This window comes from Antechinus flavipes, chromosome 2 (genome assembly GCF_016432865.1).
Source record: "Antechinus flavipes isolate AdamAnt ecotype Samford, QLD, Australia chromosome 2, AdamAnt_v2, whole genome shotgun sequence".
In the NCBI taxonomy this organism is placed as follows: domain Eukaryota; kingdom Metazoa; phylum Chordata; class Mammalia; order Dasyuromorphia; family Dasyuridae; genus Antechinus; species Antechinus flavipes.
Genome location: NC_067399.1, coordinates 389,637,743 through 389,656,128, shown reverse-complemented (window position 1 = coordinate 389,656,128; position 18,386 = coordinate 389,637,743). Strand labels below are relative to the sequence as shown.

At 31.7% G+C, this 18,386-nt stretch overlaps 1 protein-coding gene across 4 annotated transcripts in view; it reads right to left on the bottom strand.

Annotated features, from left to right (window-relative positions):
* Window positions 1-18,386, bottom strand: part of ANKHD1 (ankyrin repeat and KH domain containing 1) — a 137,176-nt gene that overhangs the window by 18,403 nt on the left and 100,387 nt on the right. For 3 of the 4 annotated variants that reach the window (XM_051978546.1, XM_051978549.1, XM_051978550.1), the window contains 8 exons: window positions 17,868-18,081; window positions 13,779-13,954; window positions 13,454-13,616; window positions 12,162-12,257; window positions 9,555-9,671; window positions 7,668-7,842; window positions 5,710-6,166; window positions 4,784-4,930 (listed from right to left, as the gene is read on the bottom strand). In XM_051978546.1, coding sequence (XP_051834506.1) covers window positions 4,784-4,930; window positions 5,710-6,166; window positions 7,668-7,842; window positions 9,555-9,671; window positions 12,162-12,257; window positions 13,454-13,616; window positions 13,779-13,954; window positions 17,868-18,081 — 1,545 coding nt within the window. The remainder of the gene's footprint in view (window positions 1-4,783; window positions 4,931-5,709; window positions 6,167-7,667; window positions 7,843-9,554; window positions 9,672-12,161; window positions 12,258-13,453; window positions 13,617-13,778; window positions 13,955-17,867; window positions 18,082-18,386) is intronic. The other variant, XM_051978547.1, reaches the window with a different exon arrangement.

Sequence of the window (18,386 nt, the reverse complement as noted above, 5' to 3'; positions counted from 1 at the left end):
TTGGCATAAAGTTGGGCAAAGTAACTCATTATTGCTCTAATTTCTTCTCCATTGGTGAAAAGTTCTCTCTTTTCCTTTTTAAGACTAACAATTTGATTTTCCTCTTTTCTTCTTCTAATCAGATTTACCAAAGATTTATCTATTTTATTGGTTTTTTCATAAAACCAATTCTTAGTTTTATTTATTTATTCAATAGTTTTTTTACTTTTAATATTATTAATTTCTCCTTTTAATTTTAGAATTTCAAGTTTAGTTGAAATGATTCTTTTTTAAAAGATAGCAGTGCTCTCAACTGCCAAATCTGATGTTTTTTTTCTTAATATTAATTTTTCTCAACCTATCTGCTGCTTGATTACCATTTTTTCCCCAATGTGTTCTTTAGGTTTGCACAGCATCACTCTCTCCTGATTAGCTTTCTTCTTACCTATTACTCCTCCTCCTCCTCCTCACAGTCTGCCCTATTGATCATTATGTACAATATAGTCCTGGAGTGTGGGTATTTTTCAAGATTATGTTCTGGATCTTCTTCTCTTCTCTCTTTAATTTTTTGCTTCATAACCTCATCAACTCTCAAAGGGTTAACTATCACTTCTATGAAGATGACTTTGGGATCTACCCACAGTCAGCCTCATCTTTAGCAAACTTTAGTCCTGGATATAAATTCTTACTGGAAATTTCAAACTAGATGTCTCAGAGACATCTTAAGTTTAATGTCTAAAAATGAATTCATTATATATTTTCCCCCAAACTCTCCCCTCTTCCAAAGTGCTTAAAATATCACCATTCTACCTATATCTCAGATTTGTCAAAAGCTTTATTCTGAGCACCTCATTTTCTTTCCTTTTACTTGTTCTGTGGTTTCGTTAGTTTCATAAAATCTGCTGTTCTTCTCCTGTACTTTTTTCCTTTTCTCAACCCTCAGAGTTACCACCTTAATTTAGTCCCTCATCACCTGTTGCCTGGGTCACCCCAAGAGTCTTAATGATCTTTCTGACTCATTCCTCATCATGCCTGTCCATTCTATACACTGCTGCTAAGGTGCTATTTCTTAGATTCAGATCTGACAATGTAACTACTACTATGCAAGCAATCCCAATAGAAATGCAAGCTTTCTATTGCTTACAGAATAAAACACAATTTCCTCTGCTTAGTTTTTAAAATCCTACATAAGATGGCCCACCCATTCTTTCAAGCTTCATTGTATATTTCTCTCCCTCCTGCACTCTATAACCTAGAAGTCTTCTACTTTTAACTTAATTAAGATCCTCTACCTTTCATCTCAGTGCTTTTTGCATTGGCTGTTCTGCATGCTTAGAAGGTATTCTTCCCAATTCTCTTTCTCCCTTTCCTTATTTCTGCCTCATAATCCGTACCTCCTCCTTAAAGATATATTCTGAAAAATCTGAATGAAAATTTTCCTAATCCCTTTCTTCCTGTGTTTCTGACTTTGAACATTTAAATACCATGTACTCAATGGCCTTCTCATAAGAAACATCCAATGATGTTTTCATCCCGAAAAATCTATACCCTTCTCCCAATCCCATTATCAATTCCTTCTTCCATTAATGAGTTCTTCCTGGAACTTCTATTTCAGGGAAAGGTTGGGGCCAGAAAACCTTCAGTCCTTCCACTCCTTTGGTCTTTTTCTGGAATTCAATATTTTGTTTCAACTCAAATATCCTAGTCCCTCCCATGTTCTTTTCCCCATAACCTTCTATTCCTTTCCGGGTGTTTTCTTCTCCCATTATTATATAAGCTCCTTGAAGGCAGGGACTTTTTATTTTCCCCTTGCACTTGTATCTTCAGAATTTAGCACAGTGCCTGGTACGTAATAAGCACTCTAATAAATGTTTTTTAGAAACTTGCCATATGCCTTCTCTCCCAGACTATGTGTATGCATTTATTAACTTTAGAGTTATGCTACATTTTTATATGTACCAATCTCCCTTGTTGGATATAAGCTCATTTTACGTGTTTGGTTCTTTGCTACTGTAGTCCATCCAGGCAGGTAGGTGGCACAGTGGACAGAGCATCAGCCCTGAAGTCAGGAGGACCTGAGTTTAAATCTGATCTCAGACACTTAACACTTCCTAGTTGTATGACCCTGGGGATGTCACTTAACCTTGCCTCACCAAAAAAAAAAAAAAAAAAAAAAAAAAAAAAAAAAAAAAAAAAAGAAAGAAAAAAGAAATTGTAGCCCATCCAAGTAATACATTGTAAAACACAATAAATATTTATCAACAAATCCTAAAGTGATCATAAGGTACGAAGACATGCTTTTTGTACATGCGGATTATAAAGATTCATTTTGTTTTACTATTATTTACTATTCTCTCCATTAATTCCAGGGGAAAGAAGTGGGGGTGTTAACAATTAGGATACAAAAGAAAGCAAACACCCCCTTCTCCACCACTATTATAAAATTAAAAAAAAATGCTAGATAAATGCATAGAGAATATAAGGCATTTTAGAAGTAGGCAGACTAATAGCCCATGTAATTTATCATGTACTTTAGCAAGCAGTATGAAAAGATTCATGATTTCATACAGAATTTTCTTTTTGGGTCCTATATGTGTATAGAAATGCAAGTCTTTTTAGGTTTAGAATGAAATTTTTTTTTAAAAGTTGACTAGCAATAGTAATTTATAGTATTCTATCATATAACTTTTAATAACCTGTAATTCTTTTGAAAACTATCAGTTCTTAGTTTTTGAATATTTGTCTACTGGGGAATAGCTTTTGGTCTTATTCCTTTATTTGACTTATCTAAATCTTGGATAAACTCTTATCAGAAATATCTGATAAAAAGATTTCTTCAAAGGCAATCCAGGAATTCTTTAATATAATTAGTTATAATTATATATATTATAATATAAATTATAATCATAGATAATAATAAAATGCATTAATTTGCTTATGCAGTATTTTTTTGTATTTCATGTAGCTGAAATCCTTGATTTGATCTTTTGAAATTGCCTCTATCCTTGTCTGGTTTAAGACATTCCTTATCTATAACTGCGAAAAATACAGAATTTAATTTATTTATGGTATCTTTAATATTCAAATCACCTATCCACTTTTAATTTACAGTATAAGATGTTGGTATAAGCTTGATTTCTATCAGACTGCTTTCCAACTTTCCCAAACAAGTTCTCACCAATTAGGAAATTCTTTTCTAGGTGAACTAGACTTTCTGGATTTACTGATAAGATCTGATTGAATTCAATTATTTTTATTCTTCCTTGTCTAGTCTGTTTGTTAAAACACATTTTTTTTAACAGTGCCAAATGATTATTTTTAATATAGTTTAGAGTTCAGAAGTGCTATTCTTCTTCCATTAATTTTTTTCATTACATATAATTCTCACCATAAATTTGCATTACATAAATTCATATTATACATAATTTGACTTTACACAAGGGATTCTGAAAGAAATCTATATTCCAAAAAGATGGCTGTTGTGTCTTCCTCCCTCCTCCCTCCCAATCCTGTCTTTCAGCTTAGGATTCCCTGGCCTTCTATACTTCTACCAAAAAAACCCAAAAACCTACCCAAAAACAAAAACCAACCAATCAACCAAAGTTTTTATTTTTTTTAAACAACTTTCCAAATAAAAGCAGAACAGACATGCAGAGAGAAAAGTATTGGCTCGAACCCTCCAATATTGAAAGAAGAAATATTTGATCCACTCTACCCAACCAATCATTTGTTTGTCTTCCATCCAACCTCAGACACTGATATCTGTCTCCAGCTCCTGCATTTCACTTGTCATCTTTTGATGACCTTCCCCATGTATTTACCCCTCTGTGTTACTCCTATCAGTTCTAGCCAGGCCCCTATGTATCTGGCCTTGCCCTCATCTGTTTCTCCTCCTGCTCATTTCTGTTCCTTGTCCTGAATTGTTCTTTTTTTGTCTTTGCATTCCCAACGTCTATATAGTAGCACATGACAGCTTAACCTTTGTTCCACTGAACAAGCACTCCTTTTCTTGCACTTTCCCTATGACCTTGCTCTGGCTTTCATCCCATCTTCTTTCATATATCTTCAACCCTATCACCACTGGCTCCCTTCCCAACAACCTAGAATCATGCTTGGGTCTTTAATTTTAACCCATTACCTAACCCTTCTAGGTGATCTGGTTATCATCCTCCATTTCTCTTCATAATCAGTTGTTTTTCTCTCAACTTTCTAGCCATCTCTCATATAATTCCCTTTTATATACATTCAAAGCAAATAAGGTTCAGATTATTTCTGTTTGAAATGCTCATCCTCTACTTATATATAATTGATAAAATGTTTCAAGACCAAATCAAAAATCATTTTTCTTCTTAAGACTAGCCTGATACCTCTGTTTAGAACAACTTTTCTATAAGATCTCGAAGAGATTTTTAAAAAAATAATTCTCTAATGCAGCTATCATACAATATTGTATGTTACAGTTATCTCTATTTAATGTTTTATCTTTCCTCTTGCACTAGACTGGTAAGGTCCTTTGAAGACTGAAATTCAGCAAAATTTTGTATATTTCCTGGCTAAAAAATATTTTTTTAGTGAGCAATAAACTCAATTCATATGGTACCATGTTCTACTCCCCCCAAACCTATCTTACATTATGTTGTTTATAAAAGAAAAGCACATGCAATATTTCAATTCAATTTGGGTATTATTTGCAGTACCCAATGTTGGGTACTGCATTTAGGTATAATTATGACACTGCAGGTTAAAATAATAATTCGTTATGCAAATCTTAAAAGTCCTTAAACTTATGAAAAATAAATTTTACCTTCGTACAACTTCTTTCCACCCTTCCTCTCTCTTCTGGCCTCTCTTAGGGCTGGTAAGATTTAGTTTTATGTTTGGAGAACTCACTGGCAAGGACACTGATTTATAGTTTGTTGACAACGAATTAGGATTAACTTCACCTTCAAGTCTGTAAAGACAAAGTATCTCCTTCTAGTAAAAGTAAAATAAAACAAAACCCTTTCAAGACTAAATGAAGACGGTTATTAGCAATATATGATTAGACAGTTAATAAATGTCACAAAATCCCTGAGATGTAATTGATCTTAAAGAAGAATTATTTAAATACGTTTTCCTCTGTTCCCAAGTATATGTGTGAAATGTGAGCAAATTTAAGTTCACAAAGCCTGTGACTTATTCAAGATCACATAATTTAATGACAGAGATAGAACTAAAACAAGTTTCTTCTGATTTTCAAACACTAATGAAATCACATACTTCCTATAATTCATATTTGAGAGACTGCTTCACATTCAGAATGTTTCATAGACTTGAGTATACAAATACTCCAATTTAAACTTTAAAGTTAAATTTAAAAGTTAGAAATGAGACCTAATATGTTATCATACAAAGTGCTACTTAAATAAGTTCAAATAGGTTTGCTTGTCAGTTTTATAGGCAAACAGTAGGATGAAGGGAGTACGTATATTTTGAAGTTGGAGAATTTTTAGTTTAAGCCACCAAGAATAATTTGTTAGGAATTGTTCTGTTTTCTAAATAATAGAGGGATATATGCTTTGGAAGGCAGAGTCAAATTTTTAAACTGTTTTGAACAGAGATGACAATCTAGCAAATTTGAATGTTGGCATTTGATAATATAAAATTTGTATAATCCAAAGTATCCAGGTATAAAGGAAAAAGAAGCTAAAAAAAATATATATATAAAAAAAATTAGGACAAAAAACTTACCTTGTTTGCATTTTGGAAGTGGTGGTGCTGGTTTTTTCTTCATGGGAATGAATTAACAATGATGTATATCTTCTATCACCAGATGAATTTACATCCATTGTGAAGTTTAACTCTTGGCTTTTACCACCACTGCTACTCTCGCTGTTACAATCTGTGCTATCCAGGTTATCAGAATCACTATTTCCACCTGCACCACCACCTCTAGGTTCTCCATTTATTTTATTTTTATCTGCCTTTTGTTGTGCAAGCGATATATGTTGATCTGGCAAAATTAAATGCACAGTTGGAGGTGTCTCTTTTGTTTTGTTTTTTTTATTTTTTCGATTGGTGCTGGGGGTTGTTACTACATTAGCCCTCTTTTTCCCAAACACATTAGTAAAGGTAGTAGATGTGGCAGAAATCCCAATTGTAGTGGTAGTGGTTGCACTAGGAGGTTCTATGGGAACTTCTTGCTCTGCTAATAAAAATGAATAAGTAAATGTTATATTCAAAACATGAGTTTCAAATAGTCAATCACTAATAGATCTGAAAATCAAAACATTAAGTTTTTTTGTTTTCACAAATTCCATCTAATAAGAAAATCTCAGTTAACATCAGAGCTAATATACTAGCATACTCTAAATCTAATTTGATATGAAAAATAGAGTTCATTAAAAATTCCTAATCAAATTTAGTTAACATATTCTTAGGTAAGAATTGTTTGAATTTAGAATTAAAAACTCAGCTAGAAAGGTGGCATTTTAGAAATAGTACCCAAACAGAGCATAATACAGAATTTTAATAATACAAAGTATTGTTAGGGAGCTGAGACCCAACTTTTTGGACTCCCATGGTCCATCTGTTAGGTTCTAATCTACTCCATGGATAGGAACTTTGAATGACATAAAATTGTGCAGTCTTTTGGGCTATGAAAACACCTCTTAAATAATGCCTCTGAATATGTTCTTTCACTTTTCTTTATGTGTGCTGCCTCTTTTCTGACTTAAGTTATTGAGAATCTGAGGAGGGGATATGGCTAATTGATTTTTAAAAAATATAACTCCTTGACAACATAAGTTTTCTTTTGTCAATATTTTCAAAAATGTACTCTTTAAAATATGGATACTCTCCCCTAAAAGCCATATTTATAATAAAGAAAAGGAATGAGAAGGGAAAAAAAAAAGATAAAGAAATGCAGCAAAATGAAGCAATACCTCAAATAGAGTCTGACAGCATGGGTGTTATTCTATACTAGTAAGTTATCTTATCTCTTCTTCTATAATGAAAGAAGAGAAATATATTTCTACATGTCATCTAGAAAGACAGGCTTCGTCATTATAATTACAAGGCATAGCACAATTTTCCACAAAGGGATTTACTGTACATGGTACTTCTTCAAACTACTTTTGCCTATTTTCCTATTCTTATTTCTTTCTCTAATTTTCTAGTTTCCATGTTAGCTTCAAATGTTATACTGTTATAGGGTATTTAGAAATATGTACTGTAAATCAGGACCAGGAAAACAACTTATGCAATTATTACAACATTGTAAACATAATTTTGAAAGATTTAAAAGAGCTCCAAAAAGAACAATGACTAACCAGAATTCTAGGGAGCTGATGATGAAGTTTGCTGCCCACCTCTTAACAGAGAAGTGATAAACATAGGATACAGAATGACCTACTTATTTTCTAATCATCATGAATATGGACATTTATTTTAATTGACTATATATATTTGTTATAGGAGTTTTGTATTACTTTTTCTGTGGGGTTAGGAGATGAAAAGAAGAGAATTTAAAAAATATTTCTAAATTAAAAAAACAAATTTAAAAATGTTCACTATTAAAAGTATCTATAAAATTAAAAATTAAGTTATACATCATGGTGCGCTTTGGAGAAAAATATGAAAATTATATATAAATATATTTAGACAAAAGAAAATTTTAATTACTTTTAAAAATATATACTATCATTTACCTTCATCGTCATTCTCTTCTTCATCATCATCCTCTGGTAACTCTAAATTCTCCTTAGGTTTGTTTTCCTCATCTTCTTCCTGCTTTCTTTTTTGTTCCTCTTTCTTCTTTTTTCTTTTTTCCTTTCTTTTCTCTCTCTTAGCTGCAAGAGCCTGTTTTCTGCTCTCCTCTCTTGACTATAAATAAAGCAATTATATAATGTTACCAGTGATTTGGTAAATATTATTTTAAAGCATATAAAACATATCCATTGTACTATTATAACATGCATATGGGATTTTTAAAAAGACATGATCATTTTTGCAACTACTATGAATAGATATCTGGCATTGGTTCATTTCAAGATCAGGGTCCGATGAATATTAAGAAAAAAATGCACTGTAAAAAATGTTAACTAGAAAATACTGAAGCAAACTGAAGAATATAATAAAACACTGAGGAAATACTGAAGAATATTAGCAATTTTTAAAAAACAATTCCACAATCCTGACAATACTTCTGTTTATACGTTACTACTGATATATTGTAAAAATATGTTTTTTACATTACTATAAAAATACAAAAGCAACCCTGAAACATTAAGTTGCTGTGCTCCATCTCAGGAAGCAGTTTGAAAAAGAATAGGTCATCATCTACTTGTTTCTTCTGGAATCATTAGAAGGATTATAGAATTTTTCCTGAATTCTGCTTCTACTTTAGGCAGCAAAATAAGAAATTAATATATCAACAAATAAAATTTATCAAAAAGAAAAAATAAAAACATAAAGAGACTTAAGTAATCACTTCTCAGAAAATTTCAAGAAAATACAGCCTTAATTCACGCTTATTTTTAAACTATAAGATCTTTTCCCTAAAGATAAAATATGCAAGTTTTTTTGGTTCTTTTTACAGGTAGCTAAGTGGTACGGTACAGTGAATACAATAATGGACTTGAGGGGCAAAAAGATCCAAGTTCAAATCCTGTCTCAGACATTTATCGGTCATTTCATATATACACTGTCAGGCTCAGTTTCCTCATTTTTGAATGGGTAAAAAAATTAAAAAATAAAAGACTGTAAAGTGCTTTGAAAATCATAAAGCATTATATAAATGTTAATTGTTCTTTTTTTTTTAAACAAAAATTCATGTTTTTTAATTTTACTTCACCTAAACTTTCCAGCAAGTTACTCATTCTCTTCCTTTATAATGAAGAATGAAAAAAGGAGAAAAAAAGGTCAGCAAAATTAAGAAACATATTGAAAAACTAATCGGATCAAAAATGGAAATATTTCTTTACAAATTATATCAGTTTCATCAATTTATAGTCTACTACCCATTAAAATTCTGATTGATTCATAATATTAATATGAACATTTCAATAGTCTTTGGAATTCTTATTTATCTAAAAAGGAGCATGAACTAGAATAGAATGTGGATATACTTAAAGGCATTTCAATGCTTTGTTAATAATAAAAACAAAAATGGTTAATTGTCTGAGTTATAAGACAAACCAGCTAATCCTTTTAATCAATCTAATACTGCGCCTAAACAAAGAAATAATTTAAGAGGCCATTTAATAATTTAGCCCTTATAGCAAACTGCTGGCAAATTATTAAATTTTCCCTATATGACTTATCCAGACCAAATATTAAAGAGTGCTTTAATAGCACTTAGTATAAAATGCTAAGAGTGGCATTTGGCAAATGTCCTGCTTGTTCCAAAAGCTAAATTATAAGTTTTATTAAATTTTAAACTATTTATTTAGTACTGCATGTCAAAACAGTTCCCAAAACAATATGGGTGGTAATATAGCAATAAATTCCCTTAAAGCAGATTCTTAGAAGAATGTAGCATTATAAGACAGTGTAGACAGTGTTGTCCTAAATTGCACCATAGTTTCCCTATTTACCTTTTCTAGATCAAGCTCCTTCAGCAGGATACTTGCATTCTTATTTGCTTCAGCAGCTTGCTGGTCTTTAGCTTTCACGATTGTTTCAACACATTGGTGACATTTTTTCAACAGTTCCTAGGATGGAAAATGATAATTGTGAAATGGCCCACATAAAATTTATAGAACAGTTATGCATAGGGTCCAGAGACAAAAGCTTAGGTTATTACTGAAAATTCACACAGGCAGCAGTCTTTCTTCAAACTAAAGAACAAGTATTTTATTTAACTTGAAAACTAGATGAGACTTTAATATTTTATTTTTCAAAGCCATTGTAAAAACATTTTATTAGCACTATAAAATGTAATGATTTTAAAATATAGACATTTCCCAGCAACCCAAGTAAGGCAGTAGAGAATAAGAAGGATGAGAACTCTTTTTGTTCTAAGTTCATTCTGCTCACTACAAAAGTCTAACAAAGAAAGACAAAAAGGGCAAGGACTTTTAATTTCTGGTTTCATGACCTGTCACAATCTATTTGGAATGTTACATGAAAGCCAAAAGTACACTTTTATGGTACAATGTTAGGTACATTTAGGGAACAGAACTACTTCTGAAAAAATGTTCCTTTTTTTTTTTTTTTGGCTGAGACAATTTGGGTTAAGTGACTTGCCCAGGGTCACACAGCCAGGAAGTATTAAGTGTCTGAGACCAGATTTAAACTTAGGTCCAACTTAGGTCCCTCCTGACTTCAGGCCTGGTGCTGTATTCACTACACCAGCTGCCCCTGGAAAAGTTTTAAGTAAGTATGAAAAGGTGTCATCATTTAATAACTCCATGTCTTACACAAGATTAAACTAATTGTTTTTGCCTGAATTTTGTGATTTTTTTGAATAATAACTTTTTATTTTCTAAATATATGCAGTTTTCTCAACATTCATTCCTGTAAAAGCTTGTGTTCCAAATTTTTCTCTCTCCACACCTGCCCCCTTTTCTAGATAGCAAGTAATCCAATATAGGTTAAATATGTGCAATTCTTCTAAACTTATTTCCACATTTATCATGCTGCAAAAGAAAAATCAAACCAAAAGGGTAAAAAAATGAGAAAGAAAAAAACAAGCCAGCAAACAATAACAACAAAGGTGAAAATACTATGTTGTGATCCACATTCAATCCCCATAGTCCTCTCTATGGATGCAGATGGCTCTTTACATCACAAGTCTATTGGAAGTGGTCTGAATCATCTTATTATTGAAAAGACCAAGTCTATTACAACTGATCATTACTTAATCTTGTTGTTCTGTACAATGTTCTCTTGGTTCTATTCATTTCACTTAGCATCAATTCATGTTAAGTCTCTGTAGCCCTTTCTGAAAACATCCAGCTGATCATTTCTTATAGAACAATAATATTCCATAAACTTTCATATACTATAATTTATTAAGCTATTCCCCAAATGATGGGCATCCACTCAAGTTTCCAGTGCCTTGCCATTACAAACTTTTTTGTATATGTGGGTCCTTTTCTCTATTTTATGATTTCTTTGTGATACAGACCCAGTAGAGATACTGCTAGATCAAAGGTTATACAACTTGATAGTTCTAGTTTTTTGGGTATAGTTGAACTTGTGATCTCATTGAGGTAGGAAGTTCATGATGAAGAAACTTCCATATTCAATGCAGACTGACAACAGTTTTAGAAGGATCTTTAGAAAGGTACCCCATAGAGTACAGGTGTCAAGCTAAAATAGAAATGGAGGCCAACAAATTGGGCATAAAGGATCCTTGTGGGGCACATACTGATTTAGCTTTAAAATGTAATGTTATCTATATTTTGTTACATTTTTATTATGTCAAATATTTCCCAATTATGGTTGAGTACAAACTGTATTATGGACAACCTGTTTCAGATTCACTGAATTAAAATTTTCGTGAAGTAGAGACCATCTCTTTATCCCCTCTGGTTATAATTAAATTGGCAATATTATATAGAGAAGAGGATAATAGATCACATGACATGGTTATTATAATACATCCTATACTGGGGGGGGGGGAACAGTTAACAAAGTAACTTACAAATGAGATAATTAAAAGAGAAAAGTCAAGGGAGATGACTGAATATTGGTATGCAAATGTAATAGAATATTTTTTCATTAAAATAAACTAATATGATTCAAAGAAACCTGAAAAGACTTTTTTGAACTGAAAGCAGAACAAACAGCATATGTGCACAAATATTATAATAATATCAATCAAGACAACACTAAAAGACACAAAATTCAGTGCAACTGCAGTGATAATGTTAGCTCAAGAGGATTAATGATGGAACAATTTCCTTTCTCTCAGTAAAGTGGTGATATACAATATGTACAGGTAATATTACCTGTTCAATCTGTTCTATTTAACAATTACTCAATTGTTCTATAAGATGGTTTTGCCTTTTCTGGGGAGAGCAGTAAATAAAGAAAGGTTTTTTGGAGGGTTATCGGGAAGTAACTGCCTAAGATAAAATTCATCACAAACCTTTTTAAAAGTAAAGGTGATTTGCCAATAAAAACAGACTCTCACTTTACCAATAGAGTAACACTTCTACAGGATAACAATGTTTCAAAAATCACATTACACTTACTTTATCAGTGATAGTTGCTATGTATCTCATGCATTCAATATCAGAAGGAAATTGATTGACTTCTTTCACCAAATACTGCACAACTTTTACATGGCCCTATGGACAACACATGAAAATTTCTTTAACTTTCACCCATGTATATAAAAATTTATGAACAAATTAAAGTGACTAGTAATTATTTCCAGGGAACAACTATTTATTTCAAAATGAGATTAGGAAATTAAGTTTCTTAATAATGGAGACAATTAATAGACAACTAACAAAGATGTTTCATGAACAAGGATAATTTTTTCTGCTTTCAGTCATCAACCTATAATCAAATGAAAATAGAAATAGATTCTTATAAGGAATAACATTTTCTATTATAACTAAAATAAGTTAAATTTTAAAATTGCCTTTTGAAACAAACCTATTGAATCTAAAAACTGCTATCTATTTCTTTTTAGCAAAAAGAATTATACACTTGCTTTAGGGAAGTAATTAAAAATTTTCTTACAACTTCATTTTTCTGTTTCAAATAAAATTCCAAATAAAGGTACATACATTATTTGAGGAAATATTTGTAAACCAATTTACTAAGAATACTGAAAGATAGAATTCAATTATCTATAATTTAACATGTTACATGTTTATATATATAATCATACAGTTAGACACACACACACACGTAAAATTAACATGACTGCCCAACATGGTTTCTTTAAAACTATTTCAAAAGTATCAATATTTTCTTTCCTTCCCATAAAAAAAGTTGCTCTACATGGAACAAATAAAGGTCTATCTTGCTACTTACAAAATAGAATGTAGAGAAAACATGTTGCAAAGGCAATTGACTTGTATGGTCAATTTATCAAAATATATTAAGAAACTGGCTCATCTACCAACAAATAATATTTTTTCTTAGATATGATTTCTTCCATATGACAACACTGTAACACAGCCAGTTAAAGCTGGTTTCTAGTTATTTTCTAAATGACATAAAAACTAGTGATTTATGCTGAAAATATTTGTGTGCCAGAAGCAATTTATCTTTTAGCTGCTTGTCATGGACAGCTTGATTAAATTTGGAACTATAAGGACTGAAGAGATCGTCTAATCCAAAATTATTATTTTACATATTAAGAAACTGTGCCATAGTAAGATTAAGTAATCTATATATAATTAATTACTTAGTAGTTCTTCAGTCAGGAGTAGAAAGATTCAAATCCATGTCTTATGACTCAACTTTTTCTATTTTACCACAGTGATTCTAATCAATAATTGGCTATAAAATAGTTTTCCACATCAATCACCTTGCGAAATGCTGACATGAGAGGTGTAATCTTCCGGTTATCTGCAGCATCCACATCAGCGCCTGCCTGCACAAGCAACTGTACCACATCAAAATGACCACCATTTGCTGCCAACCATAGTGGTGTGTTTCCTTTCTTGTTACGAACATCAATATGGGCTCCCCTACAAAAATCAGAGTATATTTAATATAGTTATATGCTCAGTTTAAATTTTTCTAGTGTTCTCTAATCCCTTTCTTTCTTAAAAAAACTTCAGCAAAATATAAGCTAATACTTAGCAAAAGAGAAATAAGATTTTCCATACATCTATAAAATCTGACTTTACCTATTAATAAGTAGCTCGCAGAATTTGTAGTGGCCTTTGTCTGCTGCGATAGTTAAAGCTGTATCTCGTGAAGAAGGCACAGGAGGAGCATTGACATCTGCTCCTTTATCAAGAAGAACTCTTCCAACTTCTGCATATCCTCCAGAAGCTGCTTCCATCAAAGGGGTAAGGCCAGTCTGATTAAAGAAAAAAAATGTTATGTTAGCACAAGCAAGTATGGCTTAGCTTTTATTTTTATTTATTTTATTTTAAGAACATTTACTTCTAGTGTTAAAGTTAAGCATGTTTCACTTTGGATATAACCATCAACATATTAGTAAAACATTTTAGGTCACTAAGATTTTGATGACTGATCAAATCTGATGACGAGAAGTTAATGATTCAAATCTACATAACTGTAGCCATATCAATGCTCTCAAAAGGCATTTCTTGGACAAGTATTATTTCCAAAAGATTCTGAATCCCCAGGATTCATACAATCAAGGATACTAGAAAATCACCACTCTTTGGTGATTGCAAAGCCTAAGTAAGAAGTGAGTTTTTTTGTTTTTTCAGTTGTAAGTGGAGTAAACAAATTATCTATTAATTGAATAACACTATTAGCACAGTGCACTATAGAGCAGGTACAATTCACCAAGTGTTTTTAAAGGGTATTCTTTTATTTTTTTTAAAGTGACTTGCCCGCAGGAGAACTGTTCGGTTCTGCAAATATGTATTGTATCTAGGATATACTGCAACATATTTAAGATGCTTGCCATCTTGGGGGGGTGGGGTGGAGGGAGGGAGGAGAAAAAAACTAAACATAAGCAAGTGCAAGGGATAATGTTGTAAAAAATTACCCTGGCATGGATTCTGTCAATACAAAGTTATTATTAAATAAAATAAAATTAAAATCTAAAAAAATAAAAAATAAAGTGAATTGCCCAGGGTCACACAGCTAGGAAACATTAAGTGTCTGAATACAGATTTGAACTCAGGTCCTCCTGATTTCAAGGCTGGTGCTCTGTCCATTGCATCACCTAGCTGCCCCTCAACAAGTGTTTTAAACACCTATCACTGAAAATGGTATTACGTTTACTAACTGAACACCAAATTAACTTAATTCAAGTTCTAGGAAATCTAACCATGGAAATATAGCTCAAGAAAGAAACCCAAGATTTCACTTACTGGTATCAGTTAAACCTTAGGCTTTCACAACATAAGATTATCCCCAGAGATGGTGATCATTTGGGTATATCTCTAATTCCATTTTCTTCCTTTTTAAAATATTTATTTTTAAATTTTCAGTTCCAAATTCTTTCTCTATCTATCCCTCCCCCTCCTATAAAGAAAACAAGAAATGATACCTATTATACATATGAAGTCATGCAAAACATGCTTCCATATTATATGTTCTGTTTTCTTGTGCTTTGAGAGTGAAATACTTGAAAATTATGAGTAAAAAAAAAATCCCTATTATATTTCATTGTTGATAGAGTTGTGAACTGATCCAAATCATTCTGGAAAGCAATTTTGAACTATGCCCAAAAGACTATAAAATTGTGCATACCCTTTGATCCAACAGTTCCACCACTGGGTCTGTATCCCAGAGATCATAAAAGAGGGAAAATGACACATATGCAAAAATGTTATTAACAACTCTTTTTGTGGTAGCAAGAAAATGGAAAATGAGTGAATCTCATCAATTGGGGAATATCTGAATTGTGGTAGTGGAATATAATGGAATACTATTGTTCTATAAGAAATGATGAGCAGGCTGATTTCAGAAAAAGCCTGGAAAGATTTACATGAACTGATGCTGAGTGAAGTGAGCAGAATCAAGAGAACATTATACACAGTAACAGCAACACTGATTACCAACTATGACAATATTTCTTCTTGGCAATACAGTGATCCAAGACAATTTCAATAGACTTGGGATGGGAAGTTCTATCCGCATTTACTATTTTCACTTTCCCCTCCACCTTTGTTTTGAGTTTTTTTTTCACAACAAGACTAATAGGGAAATATGTTTAAAATGATTGTACATGTATAACCCATATCAAATTGTCTGCTGTCTTGGGGAAGGGGTGGGAAACATTTGGAACACAAAATTTTACAAAAGTAAATGTTGAAAACTATCCTTACATGTAATTGGAAAAAATAAAATAGTAGGAAAAAAAGAACTATTATTATTAAGAGATTCAACTTTTATTTCCTAACAGTCAAATAAAAATTTGCAGAGCTGTCAAGAGTCCCACCATCAAGTCAATTCTAAGTTGTGTTTGTTTTCAGTCTAAGAACCAGACTCAGATACTGCTAAGTATAAGAATATTACTTGAGATTTTTATTAATATTAAGTATATTCTTCTTTTGAGAAATGATAAACATAAAATGATAAAGCATAAATTGACAAATAGAAAATGATTAAACATCAATTCGAAAATTTATTCCATCTACTCTTAGAGTAATTAGTGGGAAAGAAATTTTCTAAATTTAAGGATTACGATGGTATTTAGTATATATGCTGTGGGCAGCTAAGTGGTATAGCAGATAAGAGTGTCAGGCTTGCAGTCAGGAAGACTCCTCCTCATGAATTTAAATCTGGTCTCAGAATATCTGTGAAACTTTGGGTATATATCACTTAAATCTGTCTGCCTCAGGTTTTCCATCTATAAAAAATGAGCTAGAGAAGGAAACGGCATACTGATTTACTAACTTTGCCAAGAGAACACCAAAATTGTTTTCATACTAACATGATTTACTTATTAAAATCTTTCTCTTTTCCAATTATATAGCTCTCTGAGGCCAGATTTTCTTTTATACTTTTCAATGTTAAATGGAGTAGATGAGAATTTAAATGTTTTTTATTACGTGTAGATGAGAATTTAAATTTTTTTATTAAGCCAGACATTATCAAGATTTGCAAAATTACATAAAACAATATATTTTCCTTACTAATTTGTTTAGAAAACTTATTTTTCATTAAAATGTATTTTAGAACATAAATAGGTTTATTATTGCTGTTTTTAAATAAATACTTTAAAGCAGATCCATTTTAGTTTCTAATATGAGAGATATACTGGTTGATATAACCCACATAAGCAAAAAGTCTTCAGTGTCCTTAATAACTTTTTAGACTGTAAAGTTACCTGAGACCAAAAAGTTTGAGCACCATTGCACTAGAGGAATGAAATGGAAAATTAATTCTTAGACACTGCCATGCTTTTGCTTAGTTATACATATTTACAAAGTAAGGCTTATAATTGGGAGGAGGGATGATAGGTTAGTGTGATAGTGACAGATATGCAAAAAAAGCAGTAAATATATTTTTAAAATTCATAGAACAAAAGAGTTCAGTAGGAGGACAAGGAATAGCTATTTTAATACTTTTAAAATTTATATATTTATTAATATGACTATATCAAGCAATTCTATATTTTCTTACACAATCCTCTCATTCTTTGTATGATGAAATATTTGTATGCTTGTTGATAAGCACATAAAATAGATGCTGTAAAGTATGTTAAATCTACAAAGAAATAACAAGACTTTATCAACCTTAATGCTATTCCTAATAAAATACTATAAAAGTGACAATGGGGCATTTTTAATGTCCAAAATGAGTATCAATTTAAGTTCACTAAAAGGAAAACCAATATTTAAGAAAATGTTAAGAAGTATATATCTATGCTTGATATGTGGAAAAAATTTCAAAACAATAACAACTGCAGAAGCAGAATGGGCTTCTTTGGGTAGCAGTAGTTTTCCCTTACTTAAAGTCTTCAAGGATAAGCTGATTAACCACTTGTTGGTTATGTTGCAAAGATTTGGATATGGGCTAGAAGCAAATGACCTTCGAGCTTCCTTCCAATTCCAATTGGAAATTCCTTCCAATTTTACTTAATATAAAATAACTGAGGTTAGGGGGATTCTCAAGCTACTCTTCATGCAAGCATGTCTTTGCCCAAATTCTTATAGACATTAAAGGAAACAAAAAGCAATTATAACCAGTATGAACAATGAAAAGAATTTTTATTAAACTGGAATTTAAAGTTATTCTTCTCTTGAAGAGGCAATATAAAATGTTGTAAAAACATGAAATTTTACCTTTGCTCTATGCTCAACATTTGCTTTTCGGTCCAAAAGCAAACTGACTACCTCTGCCCGTCCCTGGAAACAGGCCAGGGTAAGCGCTGTATTCCGGTTGGTCTCTATCTGAGCATTGATATCAGAACCCATATCAAGCAACAGCTTCACTGCAGGAACATGTCCATTCATGGCAGCCAACATGAGGGGAGAAATACCTAGTTTACTTCCAGTCCTGAGAAGAAAAAAAGTATCTCAGCAAGCAGAAAACATCCAGCACAAAAGATGCAAGAGGAAACTGTTTTTTTTTTTGGGGGGGGAAACCCAACAAGAACTTTTGTTTTATTTTCTAATTTCAAAGTTATTAGCAAAAGTTCAAATGGTGATTCTCCTAGGTAATGGTTAACTTTACACACACACCCCCCCCTTCTCCCCCTTTTAGAAAAGAGATTAATGAAATTATGGATCACTGAAAGTAACAAAATAAGAAACAAGCTGTTTACTTTAAGCATTTTTGTTACAAGAGTTTTGGCTGACAAT